Source organism: Pteropus alecto, unplaced genomic scaffold, assembly GCF_000325575.1.
Source record: "Pteropus alecto unplaced genomic scaffold, ASM32557v1 scaffold25, whole genome shotgun sequence".
Taxonomy (NCBI): Eukaryota; Metazoa; Chordata; class Mammalia; order Chiroptera; family Pteropodidae; genus Pteropus; species Pteropus alecto.
The window spans coordinates 11,953,734-11,979,991 of record NW_006441955.1 but is presented as its reverse complement, the minus strand read 5'-3'; the positions used below and the strand labels follow the sequence as shown (position 1 = coordinate 11,979,991).

The following is a 26,258-nucleotide window of genomic DNA, read 5'->3' as shown; positions in this document are numbered from 1 at the left end:
CACCTAAAAATAGTAAGACAACTTCTAGAAAAAAGGTCAATAAATGGTTATTTTCAATGGCATAAACATTTTTGAAATTTTCTATTTCCCACTGATTCTTTCAAGAAACATCAATAACAAAATCAGGTCAAATGGTATGAAGAAATTCAAAAATAATTCTCGGGGTCTCCTATAACAAATCAAGGTTTGTTTGTGTTAACTTTTTGCTGCAACCTGATGTTATAGAAAGTAAAAAGAATTAGAAGAAAAACCAATAATTAATTTCAGCTACTCCTCTCTCCCAAATTATGAGATTTACCAAACACTTAAACCAAGAACTTTATAGTGACAATTATGAAGCAAATCCTACAGAGAAGAGAAGATAGTACAATACTGTTCTTTGCTTAACAAACCTTCTTAAAGGGGATTTTTTAGGAGTCAAAGGAGATACAATATTAATGGGAAGGGGGAAAAGGGAGAGATCATAATAAATTATAATTATTCTGGTGACAATGCTGGAACAACATGCTGGATTTTTAAAAAGGAAAATTATGACAAGTTAGTGTTAATGCTTAGTTTGTTAGAGGACTTACTCAAAAATTCATTGTTTTGTGAAAATTATCCTTACTTAATGCTGCTCAGGACAGCAGGACCCTATCTGTTGTAGGAGTTTCGGTGATGTAATTTAAGTTGTCAGAGAAAATTTAACTGATATATGTTTCTTTCTTCACAGTATTAAATTAAAATATTTTGTTTAGTTTCAATAATGTTCATTTATTTTCATAATCTGTTTGGAAGAAACTCTGGAAACAAACAAACTCTGCACTTTAATTTTAAAATCCAATATATAAGCACGTTAGAGAGGACCATAAAATGTCCTCTCTAAGTTTGGTTGTTCATGTCTGACTTTAGATATTCTCCTGTCCATTGTCATCATCTAATTCCCAACAGCCTATCTTTATCACTGGTTCATCAAAACAACTATTATATGAAACCAAAGGCTGTTGGAAGCTTTCATCCTTCTAATGGCCTCAAGAGAGCCAGGCGGCAACTAAAGAGATGGTCATTAAACCTCTGCATATTGATCATCCCCCCCACCAAAAAAAAAAAAAAAAAGAAGACTAAAGATAATAAAAGCTACAAATTATGGAGTACCTACTATGTGCCATGTAGTAGTCTTCCCTTATTTACAGTTTCACCTTCCACAGCTTCAGTTACCTACAATCGACTATAGCCTGAAAACACTAAATGAAAAATTCCAGAAATAAACAATTCATAAGTTTTAAACTTATGAATTGTTTATTTCTGGAATTTAATAAAAGTTATTCACATAACTTTTATTACTGTTCTGTTTTATTAACTTGTTGTAATCTCTTGCTGTGCCTAATTTGCAAATTGATGTTATTCTGAGTAGCATGATGGAATCTCGTGCCATCCTGTTCCATCCTGCGGAGGACGTGAATCATCCCTTTGTCTACCATATCCATCTATGCTCCTGCCTGTTAGTCACCTCATAGCCACCTGGGTTATCGGATCAACTGTTGCAGTATCCTAGTGCTTGTGTTCAAGTAACCCTTATTTTATTTAGTAATGGCCCCGAAGCACAAGAGTAGTGATGCCGGCAATTCGGATGCCAAAGAGAAGCCATAAAGTGCTTCTTTTAAGTGAGAAGGTGAGCATAGTACAATAAGATATGAGAGAATATTCACATAACTTTTATTACTGTTCTGTTTTATTAACTTGTTGTTAATCTCTTGCTGTGCCTAATTTGCAAATTGAAGTTTATCATACGTATGTATGTATAGGAAAAATCAGTATATATAGAATTCAGTACTATCTGTGGTTTCAGGTATCCCCTGGGGGTCTTTGAATGTATCCCCTGGGGGTCTTTGAATGTATCCCCTGTGGATAAGGAGATAAGAGATATATCCCCTTATAAGAGATGGATGCTTTTTCATGTTGACTGAGTGCAGTTATACACAATGTCTTTTCCATCAGCAAACATTCAAAATCTTCAAAATGTATTAGTGCCCAAATGTGTTCACAATCTTATTCTTTAATTATAAGAGATAGATGCTGAATTTACATATATCTCTGATTCTTACTTTTCGATCTCAGGTAAATAGGTATCATTATCCTGCCTACTTATAACTTAATGTTGCAGAAACTAGATATCGAGAGATGCTAAGCAACTTGCTCAAGATCATATAGCTACTAAGTGGTATTTCAGACCTAGGTCTCTGCTAAAGCTTACACGTTTTGTAAAACATCATACTCCCTCATGTAGCTCCCCTTGTATACTATAAAAAAGTGTCCTATTTAAGTCAATAAAGTATATTTATTGATAGCTGAAGTTTCTAATTTGGTTATCCTAAGAAAAAATTCAAAGAGAGGTTATATTGGCTGTGAAAGAATCTGTAAAATACAAAAACAATTCTGAAGTATACTAAGAATCATCTTGTCTCATATACCAAAGGTTTTTCTTGGCCTCAGTAGTGGTCAATTAGGATTTTATTAAACATACTGAATGTATTATCGGTAATTCTAACACAGAACTTCGAATAAATAAATATCACATTGACTTAGAAGAAGTTAATGACCCAAAGATGTCACATGATAAAATAAATACATATATTTAATATTTACATTAGGCTTCTTGCCTATTCAATAAGCTGTTTTCTCTATAAAGGTTCTTAAAAACATTAGCAGAAAGCATCAAACATCTTCTTTTAGAGTCATTGATATCTTCCAAGCTTAGTGTATATTATAATGCAGTAATATATCACTGAATCACAGGTAAAGTCTAACATACAGGTATTTATAATTCAGTAAATCTTGACCTCAAGAGAGGCCTCTGAGCTACTAAAGTCAGTGTCAATAGAGGCAACTAAATTGGGGCATTTAGCTCATGGCAAAGTGTAGTTTTACATAAACTAAGAAATATTTCAAGAAGGTCGTGATTGAGTGAATTGAATGCTATTGAGAGGCCAAGTATGAGAATATACGAGCTCCAGGATAGTGAGGCACATGGAAGATAGGTTAGAATGGTTTACAAAATCAATGGGAGGTACAGAAGTAGGAAAAATGGGTGTAAGTCAACTTTGTAATGAAATTAGTCTGTAGAGGGAAGCAGAGAAATAGGGTAGTAGCTATAGAGAGGACATGGATAGAAGCAAGGCAGAGTTTTCTGAAGATGGGAGACAGGAAAGCATGCTTGCCTGTTGCTGGGAATGGTTAAGCAGATGGGCAGAAAGCAATGACTCAGAAAAAAGATAATTAAGGAAGTCTGGAAGAATATGAGAGATCACACAATTAGTACACAGAGGAGCCAGGTTTTGCATCCAGCAGCTCAAAGCTCTTCCTCCGTTCATTGTACTACTCCAAGATGCCTATTTCTGAAAAAAGTTCTGATTATTTATCTATCTTACTGACATAAACCAATCATGAGCTGGTTTAAAACAGAGCTCATTAATGATACTTAAGTAGTTTTCTTCAGCTTGAATGATGGGCTAACTGCTACCGTGACTGATCTTTTTACATTTAGGCATTCAGATTCCCCTAAACCTCCAGGTCTGAGTGTGGGGAATAGATACCCTGGTCATGTCTATCAAACTAATGGTGCAGCATAAATTTCAGTGCCATTTCTCAATTACAGGATGAAGGCTGAGTACCAGTACCATATTTTGCAAGTCATCCAAATTTATGCTCAGACTCATTTCTACCAGATTCACTTTCTAACAGCTGTCCCACAGGCAAGAACGGGACCATCCTAGGACAGTTTCAGCTGCACCTTGTGATGAGATCATCTCCAACTGTGATCCTAAAAAAAGGCTGTGATTGGATAGATTAATCTCACAGTTAAAAGACCATTCTGTTCCTGTAGGTATAAACACATGCTGCGTGATATGAGGAGGTAGTCCAAGATACTGCACTCATCTTAGATTTGTGTCCTAATGATAAATTCCATTAGGGTCCTTTCTAATGTAATTTATTATGATGAACACACTTGAAATAAAAAAGAAAGGTAAAACATTCAGACTATTTTGACTTTTAACCTTTTCAGTGAATAAAAATGTTTTAAAATCATTTTTATGATGGGGAGAATAAAATGAAAGCTAATATAGCTTCTAAGGTTTATCCTTCTTACTCTGTAGGCAACCATTTAAAATGAGCTAAAAGGACCCCCAAAAGAATTACCACGTCATAAAGAAGCTCAGGTAATTTAAAAGGCCTCGAGATACAAGCGATTTCTTCAATTTTTAAAAATGGGAGAATGGAGTAAAAATTACATGGATTATTCAGGAAAACAGAAATGATGAATTCTCTAATGTAGTCCAAATGTTCATTTGTGAGTAAAAATTTACAACCAGAGAGAGTAAAATATAGACCCAAGGAATATGTCAGAAAAATCTGGTTCCTGGGCCAACAATAAAGTCTCTTGATTTTTTAAGGGGATTTCCTCTCCTTTCAGGGTAAATACAGACACACCAGTGTCAGGACTGAAATTTTTAAAAATTGTATTTCATGCTCCCTATACTTACAAGTTGGAGATTCTCCACCCATCTCATCTTCCCCCAAGCCATCCCATCCTCCCATGTGCTCAGAGAAAGATTGATTTTGGCTCAACATAGCAATCACACCCATTCACAAAGGACTGAAAATAAAGAAGGAATTATTGAGAAAACCAAATTACTTCCTTTGCATGAAAAATAAATACAGTATAATATAACATAAATGTTTTATTCATTCTGCCTAGACACTCAGCTGAAAAGTAAAAAACTCAATCATACATATGTGTGGTTTATTTTTGCCTTGTCTAATATGGTAGCTACTAGCCACATGTGGCTACTTAAATTTTAATTAATTAAAATTAAATGAATTTATAACTTCAGTTGCTCAGCACAGCCACATCTCAAGTGTTCCATAGCCACATTTGGCTAGTTGTTATAGTATCGGACAGTGTAGATATAGAACATTGGCATCACTGCAGAAAGTTCTATTAGACAACTCTGGTCTATATATCACCAAATAACTTTACTTTTTTGTTTCTGCTATAGAGTGGTAGGTAAATCTTACTTTTATATATTTTTTGCAGCATGTTTGGCCCTTTTGTAAGTTACACAAGCAAAACATATGCACTATACAAATACAGAATTGTACAAAGAGGAGTGGGGGAAAAGAAAAGCTCTTTTCTTCCCATCTCCATCCAACAAGCTAGGGGTAACTCAGTGCTCAAGCTTGGTAAACATCCTTATAGATACTTTCCCTCACCTATAATACTAATTTCAATGATGAGAAGTTAAGTGGTTATTAAAGTATGTTCACTTCTGTCAGTTCAAATATGATCGAAAGTTTGGATTTAAGGGTCCTACTGGTAAAATTTAATGTATAGAGATGTGTAGTCTCTGATGACCGATGCTTCAGATACACCTGCACTGGGCACCTTTTAGTCCCAGTGTTCCTCGTATACAAGCAGAACACCCATTACTTTAAAGTAAAATTTGAAACTTATTGGAACATTTCATAGGAGAAAAAAGAAATATAATTTTAGGCCTCTTCAAATTGCTTGAACTGTGAAATCAAGTAGTGAAAACTAGAAAAGGTTATGTCAGCTAGAATCTAAGCTTAGTGTAGTCAGCGTTTTCTTGCTAAACCTTATTATGGCAAAGCATTTGATTTTTCCATCTCTGCACTCTGTTCATCCCCACAAATAAACTACTTTGACCTCCACCTGTTACTTAGTGAAATGTGCCTGCCATCCTTCAATAACCCTATTCTTTGCCTTCAAAGGCTTTTGAGTCGCTGAGAAAGTGGGACGATAGAGTTATGCAATACAGCGAGCTGATACCACTTTATAACTATGCAGTAGTTCAGAGTCGAAGCTAGAAGCTACATAGTAAAAAGAAATGGATTTTTTAAAGGCAATGCCTATCTATGGATGCTGGAAGGGGGCAACACATTTCATCATTTTAACATGAAATTTTTCACAGAGAGAGGTTGTCTCTTGAGCTCTTATTTAATGCAGAAAATGTCTCGCCTTTTCCTTATAAGAAAATCTCTCTCTAAAAGAGTTATGCCTTCATTTTAGATAGATGAGCCAACGAGTCATTTCAAAGCTTACTAATACTTCAAGTAGTTCATTATTCTGATAGTTTGCAAAACAAAATGAACCACTTACTTTAAATGCAGTTTTGTAGATGCAAAAGGACCATATTATTATCAAACACTATTACAACAAGAAATAAAAAGAGAAATAACTATACACAACTACATGGGTCATTTTCTGAAGCCCAGTATCTGACAATATAGTTTTTTTTAAACAATGACATATCAGAAAAAAGATTTCTGTGTAAAGTTGCACTTCTGATTAATGTTATACTGAACAGAAGAGACAGTGTCTAATTATGTTGAATACTTATCTGAGAGGGATTAGCAGGATGTTTCTGCTCACTGTCATCCTTTGTGACAACGTAATGATAGATCCGTTTACTTATGAGTGCAATTATTAAAAATCATGTTTTTTTTTTTTAACTGTCTCCATATCTTGGATATATTATATTGAAAATTACTTATCTGACACTAAGGGTAAATGCTTAGCAAAGCTTTTCATATCAATTAAGTAAATTAGTTCCATTCAGTCACTGCCTTTGTGGATAGTCTCATGAAAAGTTTGGTGAAACTTGATCAACAAAATGCTTTTATATCAGAGTTAACAATTCACCGTTTTTTCTCCTTGTCTTCTTTGTTCAAATCCTAAAGTTTGGTTTTCACTTAAACTAAGAACTACTTGTGGCCAACATTTTCTCTGGAGTCATGATTTAGCACTTCTCCTTCATATTCACACCTCTTTTTGGAACCCGACACAGGATCCAATTTTATACAGACAACTCCCCGCAGGCCAATCAGAACTGGTTACTAGCAATATATCATCTTTTGCAACTTTTTCTACTCATGTAATTAACTTCATCCAGAACCTATTGGGGGAAGCTCTTTATATAAGATAAAAACAAAAGAGCAGACTATGTTGGGTCTGCATAATAGGCTGGCTACCCCAAAACCAAAGGACTATTCCATATGTATCTAAAGAGACTTACTAAACTCCAAATGACAACTGTCACCAAGCCTGTCCTTAACTGTGAAAAACAACCAAATGTGGATATTGAATGTAAGTTACTGAACTACTTCTGCAAGGCAGAATTTATTTCTCTGGCTTTAGTCAACTTAAGACAACTATCAAGTAGTCCAAGTAGCAGATAATGACATTTATGATAAATTATATTACTGCAAAAGTCTCCAAATGTGTGTCTAGGACTTAAATTTATGTGACCCAATATAATGATTATGTGTTACAAAGATCTTTTAAAAACTAAAGGCATGTTAAGACTTCAATGCTGATGGACAAACTCATAAAAATATCAAGCACATCAAAAGGAGAAAAATTACCAGTTGAGTCGTTTGAGGATAAGATTTCTTTTTTTGGAAAAAAAAAAAAATCACCCACTGAAAAAAAGAACTCTTAAAATTAGAAGCAGGTGTCACCACTATGAAGTGATAAATATCAAAGAATAACTGGCCTGAAAAGCGTTCTTATGCATCCTGTACTACTTTTAATCCTTACACATGTATTTTGACATTAGAACATGAAATTCTGCTTATATAAGTCCCTAAAGAGAGTTAAGACATGAGAGATGTTACACAGCCATTTTGATAAATCTCTTTTCAGTCAGGTTCATGAAATGGCTGAAAGGCAGATGGCAAATTCTGACTGGCATTAAGTTGTAAGTAATCGTGATATCCTATAATTTATGAATGTTGGAAGCTAATCACAGTGAAGTGATTTCTGGGTTGGGATAGCTAACATGGTAGAATAATCTGGTACTACAGAAGACACTTCAAATTAGAAATGGATATTGGGTTGCCATTCCTTGAATTTCAAATGACTTGAGTGCATTTCCAATGATGCACGTGAAAACTTTAACTACCTCTCATTACATACAAAGTAAAAAAAATCCCTAGAGATTGGAATGTTCCTTCAAAATGAAGGACAATAAGATGTTTGGACCACATTAAAAGCTGGGAGAGCTGGCGTATTATCTGAACAAATGCCAAACATTCACAGCTGTCTATAAAGCCTGTTTTCCACAGCTGGGCCAAAGGCTCTAGCTCACAAGCACAGAATTTCTCACTCCAAACAGACCAGAGAACCAGAAACCAAAGTAACTCAGTATTCAAAAATCCAAAAGTTTCACAGGGGTTTTTAATTGTTAAGAAAGGGAGTTCAGTAATACCTTATTCTGAAGAGGCAATCCTATTAACCATATTTCAGTGAGTTCGGTCATTCTATTGCAATTTAATTTTTCATCAAGTTTAAGAGATGCTTTGAAAAAAAGTGACTTTCTTATTCTCAAAGTTTTCTCTTACTTGAGAGACACGGTTTGTGATTCAGGGCTGGAGAGAACCCTCTCCATTTGCGTGCTTGGTGTGTTGCTCAGGAACCCATCAGGAAGAAGCCCCTGATTTACTATGCCGAAATGAGCATTTCTCGTAATCTTCTAGGATGTTAATTCACCCATCATCTTGAAATAGGTGCCATGTCTTTGATTAATTGATACGTTTATGATGCATTCGAAATCCTTGGACGGACAGACTTGGATAAATAGGCATTACTGTAATCCTCTGTCGAGCAGGAAAGCAACTGGGCTGTGCACAGTCGAATCAGAAACTGCTGCACAGCATGGGCGGAAACGCTATTGACTCCTGAGAGCTGCCTGAGTCTGCAGACGTCTTCCTTCCCTCTCTCCTCCTCGTCCCATAGAAAGCCCTTTATTCTCAAGTATTAAAAAACGATTTTACTACGAACTGATGACCCCAAAAAGACAGAACTTCATTCTCATAAAAACTGATGGGATTATACTTGATTAAATATTTAAATAGAATCATCAGCATGTAGGAAAAACAGAAAAATGTATAAGAGGGAAATCAGTCTGCAAGCAAATAGCATTATTAGCTATCTGTATTATTTTTTACAAATTAAACAAATATATAGTACATATACACATATAGACACACATTTATATGTATATATATATAAATATAACAATATTGAAAAGCTATATATAGTTACATATAATACATAGTTATATATACATATATAAAGCTTAGAATAATGTATGAACATTGTAAGTACTCAATAAACATTAACTACTACTTATAAAGCACACATTTCTAAAGTTTAAGCAACATTCCAATAAAATATAAGAAAATTTACCTTTTACTGTTAATCAAATTGTGGTATTACTTGAGTCTATGAAATCTCTACATTGTGCTCACAGAACAGAAGGTGTAAGAACACTAAAGAAGTATTTTTTCTCTTTATATCAGAGGTTAAAACTGCCTTCTGTTTGAGTTCTACAAATATTTAATAATATTTATAAGATAAATACAATTTATTAGATACAGAAAAATCGACACAGCAAACTTTTAGATAAGTCTGACCTATGTATTTATATGTGTATATATGTGTGTGTATGTATGTATGTATGTGTGGATCTATCTATCCATCCATTCATCTACTTACATCTTTTGTTTCTCTTTTTCCAACTATATCTTCTGGTTATTTTTCCCTTTGGTGAATTTAATTTCAATTCAGAAAAATTTTGTTTCCTCTGTTTGTTTCTGAGTAAATATTTGCTCAGATTCGGCCCAGTTTCCTTACTCACAAGTCAGAATCCATGGGTGCAGAAAGATATTTCTTTTCCTGGAGCAAGATGGCATTGCCTTGTGTACTTCCTCGGGGTTTCCTAGCACATGGGCTTTCTGTGTACTTCTTAGAGATGAAGATAAGACTGATATTATGAAAGGGGAAGAATCAGGGACCAGTATTTAATAATGGAATGGCCATTGCACCAGCTTTTTGAAACAGTTGCGGTGGAGGATTGTGGTCTAAGCCAACAAACTCTTAACCTGCATGATTCTTAGCATTATGTGATACCTCCTATTAGAGCCAGTGGGTATATGTTAAAACAGTTACCCCTCTTTCCTTCACTGGGTTATTTATTTTTCCTTTAATCAACTTGTATATAATAGACACAGGTATGTACAATATGTTTTCAATTTAATTTCATAGCATGTTACACAGCATTTCAGAGTTTTCAAAGTATTTACCAAAGAAGGAATATATAATATTCGTAGAAAGCTTTATGGTTTATTGAGTATACTGTACTTAACATATGTTAAAAATACTCTCAGTATTTTTAACATATAAGGTATGTTATATGTTATATACTGCCATGCACAGTACCTTATATGCAGCTTGTGCTTAATAAAATGGTAGCTCCCGTTTTTATCATCTCATTTGATCTTCTGAAAGCTATGACTTAGGAAGGCTGGACTATTTTATTGTCTCCAGTGTTTACACATGAGGAAATGAAAATTCAGGGAAGTAGTTTGCTAAAAATCTCAGGCTTCTTTATGGCAAAGTACAAGAATTGCAGAGTTTGGATTCTTAATTTGTACCTCTTCTTCTTTATAATATGTTCATTCTGTTTCTTTCTTATTTTCTGCCTTCCTAGCAAGCCTATGAAGACTGTTGTGGATGGAATGAAATATGCTTTAAAATCTCTCTTTGGAACACGCTAAATAAGGCCAAATGATGAGCCAGCCCTTTGCTGCCTACCTAAGCCACCGAGGCTGTGCTGAAGATGGTGCCAGGAACAGGGAAAGAAGGAAGTTTTCAAATATAAACCTAAGATGTAAGCTACATTATTTTCTTTCTTCTAGAATATTTACACCCCCTCATTTTCAAATATAAAATTAAAAATTTGAAGATTTGGGTAATTTATTTATTCAGACAAGACCAGCTGAAATGCAGCATCTGTTTTCCTGGGAGCGTCTGTATTCACAAAATTGTGCATCTGGGCTCCCTGATGCAAGTGGAGCTACGTTCATTCACTCAACAAATGTATGCAGCACTCTGCTCCCTGAGCACTTTGCCCTACTCAGAAGACAAGATGAGACATGTGTGGTCTCTGTCTTATTATTTATTTATTTATTCAACAAATATTGATTGAATACCATGTGCCAGGTACTATAATAGGCTTCGGGAATTCAACAGTCTTAGACCACGCTTTATCATATATATGTGTATGACAAATCATATATATATATATGTGTGTGTGCGTATATATAGTGTATGCGCATGTGTGCGAAAAGATTACTTCTTTTCTTCTAATACGTAACCTTTTAGACTCCAATTACAATAGGTTGTTTTAGGCCCCCTTTTCGGCATTAAAAATAACCTTGATAAAAAAGATAAGGAAATTTCTGAGGGTGGTTAGAGTACTTATTTTGTATATAGCTTTCCTGTCATAATCCCTCATTTGGATGAAATTTCTCTGATAAAGGAAGACACTAAAGACCAGGCCCCTTCTTACTGTACTGGTACTCCCTAGTGCGGCAGTCTCTAATGAGCAGGTGCCAATATCAAAGAGATAATGGAAGACAACATTGTCACATAATGCTGCTTTCCCGCTGCTCCATAAATGCAGAAGAAATGCCAAGACATTGATCCTATGGCAGTGTTCTGTAACAGTGACTATTCCTATTATAGCAGAAGATTGTGGGAGATTTAATATTTTCCCTAATATATGCCAGTGCAGCAGAGTGTCCTCTGATCAATGTACTATTGTTACCAGTCTACTGCCTTTATGTGGCATCGATAATAGGCCCCCTCCTATGTGTCTGAGCTACTAGTTTAAGTTGGTAAACTTCCCCCACTCCTACAATTGATGAATTACTGTTGGCAGTCAAATTAGAACCAGCAGAGTTGAGAATCCAAATGAATCTGATATGGGATATTTAAAATTACAATGAGCTAGTATAAGTCTGCAAAAATCCAACTGTGCTTCTAGTAATGATGACACTGAACTCTGGTTCTAAATGTCCTGGGCTGTTGGTTGACCAGATGCTTACCAAATGCCTTTAAAATAAATGTATTTATTTCTTTATTTAATAATTTTTCTACAAATGCCTTTAAAATAAATGTATTTATTTCTTTATTTAATAATTGTGATAAGAACACACAGTAGACCATTATAGTACTTAATTTTGACCTTCAAAAGTGAGGACTACTAAGTCTTTGAGAAGAAGTTCATCTCTGAAAGAAGTTTATCTCTAAAAATTTTTAAGAAAATAACTACAGCTAAACTTACTACTTACCAAATTTGACTTAAAAACTTTTCACTGAACCGTTTAGCACTTTTAGCATTTTGGCTAATGGAATTGTATTTGTTAATAAGGTTTTACAATTATAGTATAATTAATGACATGCTAGAATTTTGAATATTTTTTGTAAGAAAAAACTTAAGTAGCCTCTCCAGTTTTCAAAAACATACTAAATTTCACTGAAAAGTCCTACAATTTCATGTTGTTTCACAATAAAGAAATTATCTTTACTTCTGCTGAAACTGACTGTATGAATGTGGTTAATGCAGGTACAGTTTCAAATTCAGGAAGTTATGCAGCTCAATAATCCATGAAGCTTGATTTACTTTAAAAACTGTTTAAGTCAAGGGATACTTGTAATAAAATTTCATACACTACTACTTGTCACTGGGGCCCTTGGCTGAGCCTTTAGCAATCACTTTGCTTACTACTTGTTAATAATTGGATTTGACTAAATAACGGCCTATAGATTGAGACTATACGAAACATTAATTCTGAGAGAATTATTGGTAGCAAATTTTGCTTTCAGATTTATTAAAAGTGCCCAATTTTCTCTGCTCTATAGGCTCCATTCATTCATTCATTCATTCATTATTTATTTATTGAGTACCTATCATGTGCCGGAGACTATTATGGATGCATAGTCTATAGAAAAGACAGACTAAGTCCCATTGCTCATGAAGTGTATATTCCAGAGGGATAAAGCAGTCACTAACAGTAGATAGCGGTATGAAGAAAGGGAAGCGGAGTTATGAATTATGGTATGACAGAAAAGCCTCAGCAGCTATTTCAGGTCACTGGGAGCCTCCCTCTCTGATGAACTATTATTTGAACACAGATTTGAATGCTGAGGATTATTTGATTTTATAGGCAAAAACGATAGATATTTCACTTTCTTAACAGTTAATACTATTTGCTTATATATCATATCCTATATGTGTTTCATAGTCCACATCCCTTCCCCAGCCTACGTTGTATAACAAGGACTTGGGATAAAGAAAGTGGAGGATTTTCCAGGTCTTTCTGATCATTATTTTTTTTAATTATGTTTTTAATTTAAATAAGAGCCCAGGACATGAAACCTTAAAAAACAAGCAAAAATGTTTCTGATAAAAGAGGTTATTGAATGTAGAAGACTTATATTCTGAAATCAGATTTAGGTTGAAGACTGGATTCTGAATTACAATTCTCAGTTTTCATCTCTACTGAGGCAGAATCATTCTATCTTGCAGATTTTAGAGAAGGGTAATTTAAAAAAAGACACCTGGTAGCCAGTAGGTACTCAAATGATTGTAACTATAATTTTTACTATATATATGAAAGCACCATGCACAGTGTCTGACTCAATGTAGGCTCCTGGCTGTTGGTTTCCTTCCTCTTTATTTGTATTATCAATTTCTTAGCAATATTTCATTTGTATAAATAAACAACAGTTGATGGCGTGCACATTTTTGCTTGATAGAATTTCATAGGACTCATTTCATCAGTGCGTGATTAGCTTCAAAGCTTCGAATCTAACCAAGTTTTGAGATAACGGGGAAACGAAACTAAGTGGAGGGAACAAATGCAGCATTGTAAGAGAAGCAAAAGTTAGCGTGAGGTTGTCTGATGTTTTTAAACTAACATCATCTTTAATCTCCTATGCCCTTCTTCCTAGATAATAAGAGCTGTGCACTAAAAGTGCTGAGATAAACTAATGGGGAACAGGATACTACAAAAGACATTTGAAAGAGGCCATGTAATTTACTGCATGTCTGGTTTGTTTTACTTTCCAAAGCCTTCCTATTGCTCAAGGAAATTTGTCTCTTCTGGCAACCTTCATCCCTCTCTTGGCTGGGGAGTCCTGGAAAAGCATTTGAGGGCAGGTAAACAGATGCAAAGCTCTCTGAGTGAGGAGTAAGTACAGGCTTTGCTTCCTGTGTCACATCTGAGGCATAAACAAAGTATCCTTCAGGACGGGTTTGAGAGAATTATCCCAAATATAGGCAACCAAGAGGCTGCTGGAGTGTTCAGATGTACATAACTCCCAACATGCTCTGAAGGTAATTTACATGAGTGAACCACTAAAAGCCTCCCACTCAATGAACTGTACCCCTGGGGAAAAGCCATAGAGGCCCCGATCAGTGTGGGAACAACATAAGGGTGTTCCCTGTGCCAAAAAGGGGATTGGGCTAGATGGAAAATCCCCCAAAAGGACCATATGGCAGCATAAATTATCTATTTAAAATGGCTGGTGTGAGTTAATGACACCAAAGTCACCATGAACGTGTATAACATCCTTTGGTTGAGATTTAATGTCCCCTCAGGCCCCGTTTCAATTATGACTTTCTACGTTGAATGTGGCCAAATGTAAATTTATCCACTCTTCCCTCACCCCTCACATACATATACCATGAAACTGCATTTTTCTGTTAATGACATAGGGATAGAAAATGAAGAATCAGTCTAGTCAATATATATATGTGTGTGTGTGTATATATGTAACATATGGTATACTCTATCTGTCTGTGTGTCTGTCTATCTATCTACCTACCTACCTACCTACCTATCACTTATCTAGTCTATCTCTCCTCCCAAAAGGATTCAGCCATTCAACTTTAGTTATTTAATGAGTACAAAGAATTTGGGTATTCAGACATTAAAGTTCATGATTATTTGGTCCTTATGTAACGTGCTGATACAGAAATAATTACCCTGAATAAGAGTTACAGCTCAAAGTACTCTATATTCAACCAACCCCACTGCTTTCAAATATGCCCCAAAGCCATCTACTTAAGGACCCAAAGAACAGTCTCATGATGAAGGAGCTTCATGTATATCAGCACAATAAAGACAGCTTTGAGATGCCTAAAACTACATCAGCACCATACTCAAGCACAAATGTACCAAACCTGCATATTTTGATTCTCATTTTCACTGAAGCAGGTAAACTGGCTAGGGCTCAATCAGCCTTTTAAGAAGGATCCAAAAAAGTTTTACATCTTTTAATTTTTTAATAGCACATAAACTTTTCACTGGCACTATACTGAGGTCGTGCTGATGATGCAGTTAGTGGCAATAAGGAGTCAGCATTTTCATTTTCATTTAGGCCTGGGTTTATTTCTTAGCTACTTTAGACGGACTGTGTAGAGTGCAGCTGATGTATGACCTTTATAGAAGACCCACCACATCTCGAGTGCTGTGTTGGTAAAAACAGAAAAACGTGGCACCGGAGGCTAATATCCCCATCCTTGCACTTCCCATCTTGCCGTATCATGTGCTTCTTATCTGTCTGTTTCCCACCCCCGGTTGTGAATTCCTTGAAAGCAGGAGCCATAGCCTTCTCATTCATCCCTGAGTTCCCAGAACCAGGAATAGCATTTCATCCAGAGAAAGTTCCCAATGAAGACTGCTGAATGAGTGAATGAATAAATAAATGATGAGTTGAGTGAGAAGATTAAGTATACTAAGCAAGGCTAAGTGAAATTTCTGCGTTTTAGTAAAGGGAGCAAGATAAAGGACTTAGCCAGTGAGGCCTGAGGTTTTGTTTTGTTTTGAATTATCATACAGTAAAACTCCCTGGGGGCAGGTAAGGGAGGTGGAAGGTATAAATTTCTGTGAATGTTAACATATGCACAGGTTCCTGTAACCATCACCACGATCAGGATATAGAACAGTTCTATCACCCCAAAAATCTCCCTCATGCTATCCCTTTATAGTCACACCCTCTAAGCATTGTCTTTTGATGTTAGGGAGGAGAGAAAGAAATTAAGATTTGAAGATGAAGGGGTTAGTTCTGAGATTTTCTTGGTGCTCATCTGTTCTTGCAGGAAATTACTCTGAGGCATGAGTAGGGGAGAATGGTCAGAAAACATTTTTTTCAAACTGTACTGGGTATAATTCCTAGGTGGTTAGTTCTCACTTAGTTCTTATGTTACCTCACTTAGTTCTCAACAGCATTGAAACAGCTATTGTTATTGATAGATTATAAAAGTAGGGACAGAGGCTCAAAGAGGTTAGGCAATTTGTCCATAATTACACAGCCGTCAGGAGCTGGAGCCAGGATTACATTCTGCCCCTTTGATTCCAAAGCCCACACTCTATTCTCTTTACCTGCTTGACCTTCATACTGGGAAAGGCACTGCAGAAGATTCCCTTTGCCCAGGTGGAGGTTAGACATGGAGAAAGACTTCAAAAAGCTTCTGCTATCAGAACTATTCACATTATTCTAAAAATTCCAGAGCCAAGACTAGACTACCCTGGGAGGTGAGATGAGAAGTCATCATTTGCTTAGTTCAGTAAAGATGGACATAAATACCACTGTTCCATTTAAATAGAAAAAGAATCATAATAATATCCAGTAATAGAAAAAGAATATTTTCAAGTTTCACATTATATAAAAATTCAAGTACTATATAAATTATAACACAGGAAATCCATTTTCCTTTCTAATGTTATCCATCCAGTTGAAAAAGTTGATAGTTTTATTTGATTATTAAAAGACAATTCAAAAATCCAAACCCAAAAGGCAGTTAGTATAACAACAATAGCAAAAGCAAATGGAATGCTGAATTGCATTGTAGGTGAAAATATGTCAGAGTAGAAAATCACGTACCATTCTTACCAGTCTTTCATTTCAGTTGAATTGCTGCTTTTCACTGCTACCCTTTTATAAATACAGCAGTCAGATTCAAACAAGTGCCCATGGTGAAAAAGTCAAAAAGTCAACTGCTTTGAGCTTGCTCTCTTCACATTTATGCACAGTGTGGGCCCCCCATGCACATGTAGATTTTGCAGGGTTAGCCACATGCCCACTTGCCCACTCTGCTTACCTGGCTCCACTTCATGCCATCCGCTTGACTGACTGCCACTTCCCGGGGAGCGCCCTTGACCTGTGTAAAATGGCTCTTCGCCAGGACTGTCCATTTCATCCTCCACAGACTTGAGGCGCTTTGTGGAGCTGAAATAACACACAGGTACATGTTTAAAGGCAATCCAAACCACCTTTCTCTTGGACATTGCACCTTTGGTTGAAAGAAAGCCAAGAGAGGAAGCAACTAGGCAACTCAGTGTAATTCTGGGACTCTTTTAGGCTCTTGTTCAGTTTCGTGAGTCACTGGATGTGGAACATAGTCATGGATCTGTGTTCTTCCAAATGTCTGGCTTTGATTTTTATTGTCACTCAAGTTGCTGCTGTTGCCACATCCTGTTCCTCATTCTTTTGAGGAACTGGTGTCTGGCTTCCACTCCCGTCCCCACCTGGAAGTATTGATAGTAAGTCCACATTTCATATTTCCGCAGGCTGTTGCTGGGATGTAGCCATTGGCAATTTCCCTAGTCATCAGGTCAGTCCTTTTGGGTGCCCCGGAAAGGATAAAAACCAGGGTGCATGACCCTTCAAGAAAAGCTTGGTTTTTGTTTTGTTTTTGTTTTTGTTTGCCATGTTTTCTCATCTTCTACTTGGATCTGGTCTTTCAAAAAATATTTACTGCACAGCTACAGTAGTCCAGGTACTGATCTAGACACTAGAGATAAGACAGTGAACAAAAGAGACAAAAATAGGAGGAAGGACTGTATTTCCCTGTGACAACGAGTGACATGGAAAAAGAGTAACCCATGACTTTTATGCCCTTCCTCTACAAAGAGATTACCAAAATGAAGTTCTATTCCATCACGGTAGAATTTTTTTTTAATTTTTTTTTTAATTTTTGGAGAGGTATGGTTGAGAAATTTCCAGAATAGTTCCATTTGCTCCAGTTATAGGACTGAATTTTTTTTCTCCCGATTTGAGACTTCAGGAAGAGAAAGTAAAAGGTAAAAGGTAGTGAAACTTCATGTTGCAAATGCTGTTGTGTCTTAATCGATTATGTCACTAACATACCAGAATGGGTAGATTTCATACCTAGAGGGAATACTTGTTGGGAAATTTCTTCCTCATGTGTCAGGGTACAGAATTTTAAATACATTTTCATTCATCAAACTCTTACTGTGTACCTCCTATATGCCAGGTGATGTGCTAAATGCTGGGATACAGAGATGAATTAGACATGGCCCCTGGCTCCACGGGGCTTACAGTCAAGGGGATAAAGACAGAGTTGTGAACAACTTGTGCAAAATGGAAATACAGGTATTACAATGAAACCACATATAGGATATAATGAGTTGCTGGAGAAAGGAAATAGTGATGCACCTGGGAGGTCAGAAAAAGGTTCTTAGAGGAAATGGTTCCTGACTGTAAAAATGAGTGTCGATGAGATGGAGCAGAGAGAAGGACAGGGCAGAGATAGGCTGTTATTCAGCTGATGCACCACTCAGGCAGCCAGTTTGGATTTTAATATATTAAAATACTTTATTACCAATTGACAAAGTGTCTGAAGCCCCATAAGTTTCTCCCGACCTTGCCACTCATTATTTGCCCCAGGACAGCCTCATGAGCCAAAACCTAAAGGGTTAATGTCTGGCACATCACGGGTATTTCAGAGCCGAGCCCAAGCTCTAATTGGTATGCTTGTGTCACTCAGGTTATTGGGGATTTTGAACATCACTCCCTGGAGAGAGCTGCATCTCAGGTAGAAACAACATCATGAGTAAAGTGTGACATGTGCAGAGAGCTGCCACATGTTTGGTATGGCTGAAGTTAAAGGAGGGGCACAGCAAAAGGCGGGGGGTGGAGGTTACAGAGATATTGTGTGTCTGGACTTTATCCTACAAGCAGTGGAAACTCCCTGCAAAAGTCTAAACACAGAGTGACATCAGAGTCCTATTTTAGGGTCATTCTGGTAATTGTGCAGGTGATAGATTTAGAAAAGCAAAGGGAAAAGAAGGGATGGAACCATGGGGCAGGAAGACAGGTAACATGCTATTACAGCAATCCTAATGAAAAAATGTGGAGGGCCACATTTATGCTATTTAAATAATAGCATATTATTTAAGTTTCAACAGACCAATTTAGGCCAAGAAACTCTAGTTACTAAAGTCGACACACCAGTATTCTTAGCCTTTAAGTTCTATTTTCATTAAAGCCAGAGCCCAGGAAAGCAACGTATCTGCTGCGTGCTAGCTTAATACCCAAAGGAAATACCTTTAATAGCTTATCTAATGTTCTTTGCTTGGCTTTCCTAGACGTTCAGTGAAAAATAGTCACTTGAAAACTTTTCTATGTTTTATGCAAAACTGCATCTCATAGAAGTCTTTTCTAAAAAGATGTATGCAAAAATTCCTACTAATACACAAAGCCAGAAAAAATATGATCTCTTTAAAAATATTTCTATTGTTCCCTTTTATTAGAAAATGCAGATTGTATAACCTCTTTGTTCCCCTTCTTGCCTTGGCAACCAGGAAACTCTGGGGTAAATTTAAGGAATAACTCTTGGTTCCAGTTCCTAATATAACACTCTATCTTCTTCCTATATGGTTTCTAGCCTCTCTTTCTATACTTAATATTTCCTGTTGTGTTTTGAAATTGAAAGCCACTTGAAATCATTTTAGAAGCTGGAAGAATACAAGTTGGAAAGAAATAAATATTTTCCTTATGTTCTCTGGCAAATAAAAGGCAAGATCTGTATGTTCTAAAGGGACTATGAGGTCTGCAGTGTAAGAGACTATATTATCTTTTAATCTCAAGTGCCTTCCACAGTGTCTGGCCAACAACATATGCTCAAAAACTGCTGATTTGGAAAGAGTCATATGACTACTTGTGACAAGGATTCGCCTAAGTGTCACTACTCAATGAGATCCAACCCCAAAAGCCAACTCTAGTGCCCATCATTTTCTCATTATTAATATTTTTCTGAGTTTGTCAAGCTTTTGATTTCCTTGGTTTCCACTAATAAAATGCAAATACTTCATGTAGTTTTTAAATCCCAAAGGTGAAAGAATCTGTGGTTACTAGCTGAAACTTTAGTTTGAAAACAAGGACTTTCAAGGGTTGACACAAGATAGATGTCTACAGGGTAGAGGTACAGGATAGAAGAGAGAAAAAGATCCAGGAGTTAAAAAGTCAGAAGTGCCAGGATGGACAGGTGGAGGGCTTCTAAAACAAAGCTTCACAAACTTGACTGCTGGTTTCTCTTGACAAAGTTCTTTGGGATAAAAAAGTATATTTTATCCCAATTTTTATACTTTAATATTTACAAAATATTTTATAAAGTATATTTTATCCCAATTTTATCCTAATTTTTTGGAGATGTTTCCTATGAAGGGGTATAGAAGTTACAATTAATGCCTATCAATCTCCTTTTTTTTTTTTAATTTAGAAATGAATCAGTCATTGATTTTGGTTTCTTGCTCTCGACTTTCTAGCACACTGAAACAGTTTAAGAAAACAGGAAAGTAGCAGTAAGATCTCTACAGAAGAGGGAGGATAAATACTCTTCTAAGGAGTGATGCATTATCTCTTCTTATGTGTAGAATTTGTTCTTGTGTTCCTAAAAACTCTACCTAGAAATTAAGGTAAGGCTATTACCTTCATTCCAAATATGTACTTATTCTCTACTATGTGCAAAGCCTATAAGCCTTACTTTGTACCCACAAAATTGCAAAATGCCTCTTTTCAAAGTGTTCATAGTACCTTGAACTGAAATTTTCCATTTACTTGTCAGTCTCTAACCACGAGATTGTAAAACTATTATCTGACTTTATATCCGCAGTGCCAAGGACAACATCTTTGGTACTTGACAATGTCTGTTGCTGAATTGGAAGAGTTCGACACTGTCCTCTAAGGGACTTACAGCCCAGATGGGGAGGCAGGACCTGTACATACCTCAAAGATGGTAATAATAATTCAGGATATCAAATGCTAAGTGTCCAGGAGAAGATGAGATGTTAGATACTCCTTTTCGGGGGTCTTGAGTTCTATTATTCCTTACTGAAAGAGTCAGCCCTGTTCTCAAGAGGATTCAGTGCAAGAATAGCATATTATTGAAGTTTCAACAGACCTGAGTTTGAATGTGGACTCTGCTATTTACTAGGCCTGTGACCTTGGGCAAGTTAATTTCTCTGATCTTCGGGTTGATCCATTCTGAAATAGCAACACTATCTGTATTGTAAAATTATCATGAAGATTAAATCATACCAGGTATGTTAAGTAACTACCACAATGTCTCTCAAAGAGTAAGTGACCAATTAATATTTGCACAGCATGAACAAATATTGATTGATAGATGAACTTTTCTATATGTAGATCTGGGATATACTTCTGGGCACATTTTCTAACCTGTACACAGATAATTTTGCTGAGTCTATATATTTAAAGAATAATTTTTTAAAAATCATCCTAAGAGAGCCTAATGAGAGTAAAACAAACATATTACTGAGTTATTAACTACCGACGTTATTTATAATTAGCTCCTTATCAGGGTTAGTTATTTGCAGAATACGTAAACAACACTAGCCTTTTCAATGACATTAATAACCAGGTTTCCACTCAGAGTCACAATAAAAAGCAACAAAACATCTGGAGAAGTCACAAGGATGGGGTGAAGAGCACTTTCTGGGACGTCCATGGTACATGCGCAGCACATGTATGAAAAACAAACAGCCCATCAACTTTTAAATTAATCACTGCACACAAGTGTTTGCAAAGCTTTTTCATGTTGACTGAGTGCAGTTACACACAATGTCTTTTCCATCAGCAAACATTCAAAATCCTCAAAATGTATTAGCGCCCGATTGTGTTCACAATCTCATTCTTTTATTACAAATGTACTTTGGATTTCAGACATTTTTGTTCATGGGGAGCTGATATGACAGTGAACGAAGGGGAACATTTAAACAACATGAAAGAGGATGGTAGGATTTGGTGATAATATTTAGAGAATAACTGTTTCTTCCAAGATACTGGTGATAACTAAGCTGATTTCTTTTTTTTTTTTTTTTTGTAATGATGGTTAAAATATATAAAGTCAAGGTAAAACTAAGTCTCTACCAAGGAAAATTTCTATAATCTGGACTTTGTTTCAAATCATAAAACTCTGGTACTTGCTTTCGGAGGAATATGCCTTTGTCCAATGTTTTTCTGCGAAGTTCACAAACATTAAAGATTGTTCTGCACCATCCTTTTCTTTGTTGTCACAGTCCAGTGCTAAAGCCAATTTGTAAAAGAATACTGTGGGTTTAATGCCTAATCCCTTTCCCTCTGGTCCAGGTTATCTAGAGACAACAGGATCTTGCAAAACGTTTCATTTTGATTTTGGCTTTGTGATCTCAAGGGGATCAAGCGCCCTGCAATCGTTATCTGCTTGTGCTCTCCCAGCTTTACTTTTTTAAAGGTCTCCCGGTGCAGTGGGGTTTACGATCTAGCCCCACTCTGCCACAGGACTGCATTCATTTTTATAACCTCACACTAGGATATCAAGTAGGCTTATCTCTTAGGGCAACTCCAATAGACTAGATTTTGAGACCTCTGGAGGCTCAGTAGGGAAGAGCTGGGACTGAGCTGCGATGTCTACTGTGAGCATGGGGACTGGGACTGGTGTCACCAGTGCCAACTTTGTGCCAAACGCCCCAAAACATACACCCTTTCCCCTAGTAGCCTTGTCCTTAATTTCTTGAGAACATGCTGCGTTCATCACCCATCCTTCCCCTGTGCTTTTGCTCATGTCTTCTCCTCTCATGGAATAACGTTCCATTCCCTCTCCATCTCACCAACTCTAACCAACGTTTATACCTGAGCACAAGTCACTCTTTTTGGATAAAGTCTTCTTTAACTATTTTTACCCTTTGTCACAAAATTTAGTTCACTGTTTTTACTCTCTGGTATGTACGTGTGTGTGTGTGTATGTATGTATGTATATGTACATGTATATTTCTGCTACATGTGAATTTGCTTTCTCTCCTCAATGAGATTAAAAGTCTTTTGAGGCTGAATCCACTTTCTGGTACCTTCGCTACTATAGGCACATTGCTAAGTGCCTAGCAGGCCTAGAATTAAAATCAAAGTGTGGTACTATGAAGCATGACCTTTTCTGAGTCATCAATCACATTACCTGGTAGAGGATGTGCTGGGTAGAGACCTCCTCATTGCTCCTGGACTCATGCTGTAGTATGAAGAACTTTCCAAATCTGAGAGAGAAAAATTTGGGCCAGTTCCTGCAGCTATTGGTGCTAGAATAAAACAAGAAAAAAAAAATAAATCACATAAGTTCTATGAATAAAAGACCAATGAGAGTATATTTCACTGTTGCATTTAACACATTTTATTTTTAAATTTATATGGTAAGCTTATCCAAAATAATCAGTAATAAACTCTGACCTCAAAAGAATGTTGACAATAAAAATAGTCTATACCAGAAAAACATATTTTTTCTCATGCACCTTTCGCCTTTTCTCGCTCTCTGATTTTTTTTTTTTTTTAATGATGAATTGTCATGGAGATTGCAATGTTCTTGGATGCTTTTAACAAAAGTACCTCCATGTTTTGGTCTGAGACTTTTCTTTGATGACCAGCCAAAACATTTGTCAGGCTTTTCTAACTTTGTCTGATCCTGATAGCTTCCACTCATCTGTATTTCGGAGTTAGTTCTGAACTGCAAATTCATCTTTCTAGGCCACCCATTTTTAAGTACTTGCAATGAGAAAGGTGTGGCTTCTCCTTACTCTGAATTGCCCTGTACAGGCCTTTACTTTAATATTCATCCCACATGGGCAGGGTCCTCAAACTACAGTCCGAGCTGTAGTTTTTATAGATAAAGTTTTTACTGGAACATAGCCACACCCATTTATTTAGGTATTGTGTCTGCTTCCACACTACGAGAGCAGAGACAAGCTGCTGTAACAGAAACTATATGGGTCACAAAGCAGAAAATACTTATATAGAAGAATTTGCTGACCTCTGATTTAAGGAATCGTCAAGGACAATTTTGACTATATGTGATTTTCAGAGCTGACCGTTGTGTGAGATGTGATTCCTGTATTTTCTACCTAGAGTGTCTAAATACCTTGTTTTCAGTAGTTGCATAACCAGTATTTTTAAATGAATAACATCTACCAATCTTATAAAACAACTCTGTGTAAAATTAGTGGTACAACTATATAAGTGCAAATAATCTCTTCTTTTGTAAGATTATGCAAAAGCAGAAACAATAGATACAATTATCATACTCTACTATAATTGGGGACTGTTGGGGTTATATTGCAAGTATCTAGTACAAACCCTGACACCAAGAAGCAGTCAGTAGCATTGGTCAAATGGAATTGATTTCTAGTCAAAGGAGAACTAACAAAGTATTAGAATGCTACCATCAAATTTATATTTATAATCTGGAAACATCACCCTGTATGAGAGGAGGCATAGTTGGGGGTGTGGTGTCAGTTGAAGAACATAATCAGTGAAACCATAGAGGCCAGTGGAGTCATTTAAACAAGACAAGATAGGAGTGTGGTCTAAATTCAAGAGATGAAAAGGAGGAGTTTGGTCTAAGTTTACTTAGAAGTTAAAATCAAGAAAATGTGTTGACTTCTTGCATGTGGTAATAATGGGAAAGAGAGGGTATGGGATGTTTCCAGGATTATTGCTTGGGGAAATTGTGATGTCATAATAAAACAATGGAATCAAGAAAAGGTGTGGGAGGATACAGCAACCTCCAAGAATAAACACTCAGTCATTTGGTTAATAGCAATGGCTAATCCTTAATAATAACTGCCGTATATAAAAACAGTCACTGTTAAGAAATGAAAAACGGAAATTTGCATACAGTTTTTGAAATTCAAACACGTCTCTGAATGACAGGCTTTAATGGAAGAAGTTCCTTTAGTTCAAAAAGAAATGATTAGACTTGACTACTATAAATGTAAGCAGTTCAAATTAATCATTTTACTACCCATTTCCTAATTTGACTTTTATATTAAATTTATTTGCATATTTCCTTTTGTTTTACAATATTTTGTATTTTATGGGAAGAGATTACTCAAAAGTTACTCAAATATGGATTTGGATAACCCATCATCCCTTTTAGTAGCCTGGCATTTAATCGGTACTTAATGATTGTGCCTTCATGGAGCTTTGAGATTCACACCTGTCATTAACTAAAGAAGAGGGATAAGGCTGACCAGTGTCAAGGGTCTGGATTTAGATTTTTTTCACAAGTTTCAGGATGGTGTTGAGGTCTCAGCTGGATGGAGCAACTGCCGCACTCCTGAGTACCAAGGAAACCTGATTAGCCCCATTCCCTCGCTCTTGGAAGGAAAGACAGGGCAAGATGTGAATGAAACAGACTTGACTGCACTGAGAGAAGCAGTCTGAGGCCCTCCACCCACTGCTAAACATCCAGCTGCACTTATATGTAATACTTTAACCATCATGTTCTACCCTGGAAATGTCTTTTATCTTATCTTTTTAAAATGTCAAGGGAGCCAGAATGGGCAAAGGAAGAAAAACGCATGTGTAAACATGGCGTGCCCACCTCTCAGAAACGTTAAAAAAAATAATTAAGCCCACAGAAATGTTCCTTAACTTTCCTGTATATTTACTTCCTGTGAACCACTTAGAACACTGTAGCTGTAATCTAGCCAACAGCAGCAGGTGGCCTGGCAGCGCTGCGATTCTTCCCAAAGTGTCTGTTGGACTTCTGGTGAGTAACTTTAGGGCTTGGCAAACTGATTATGTGTGTCTTGAATTTTAAAACCTTATTTCTGAAATGAAACTGGGTTTCACGACCTGGGTTAAATAATCTTAAAAATGCACAGACCCAAACTCTGCCCTCTTCCAGAGTCTTGTAAGGAAACAACCCCCAGTACTATCTGTGTGTATGTATTGCATGGAAGGTCAGATCACAGGAACAGATTCTGATTCAGTAATACTGTGATGGCTAAAGAGAAAGCCTCATATCTCAGGGTTGGGGTCACCAACCAAGTGTCCCTGCAAATGGGTTGGGCATTCTCAGTGCCTGTAATCTGAACAGGAAGAGACTTTTAACTAAGAATTCAAAAGGTGAGATTTTGGCAGGCTTTTCAGAGTACCTCTAGGGCCATGTTTTGATAAGCACTTCATTTATTGTATCTAAGTTAATCCTTAAAACAACCTTTTCAGGAAAGTACTTTTTCCAGATGAGAAGAACTAAGCCCTAGAATGAGGTTAAACC

The 26,258-nt window shown here is 36.4% G+C and overlaps 1 protein-coding gene across 2 annotated transcripts in view; it reads right to left on the bottom strand.

The window, feature by feature from the left end:
- Positions 1 to 26,258, bottom strand: part of NFIA (nuclear factor I A) — a 348,065-nt gene that overhangs the window by 75,967 nt on the left and 245,840 nt on the right. Inside the window, exons 5-6 of one of the 2 annotated variants that reach the window (XM_015595051.1) lie at positions 23,166 to 23,283; positions 17,004 to 17,140 (exon numbers count right to left, since the gene is read on the bottom strand). In XM_015595051.1, the coding sequence (XP_015450537.1) occupies positions 17,004 to 17,140; positions 23,166 to 23,283 (255 nt within the window). The remainder of the gene's footprint in view (positions 1 to 17,003; positions 17,141 to 23,165; positions 23,284 to 26,258) is intronic. The other variant, XM_015595052.1, reaches the window with a different exon arrangement.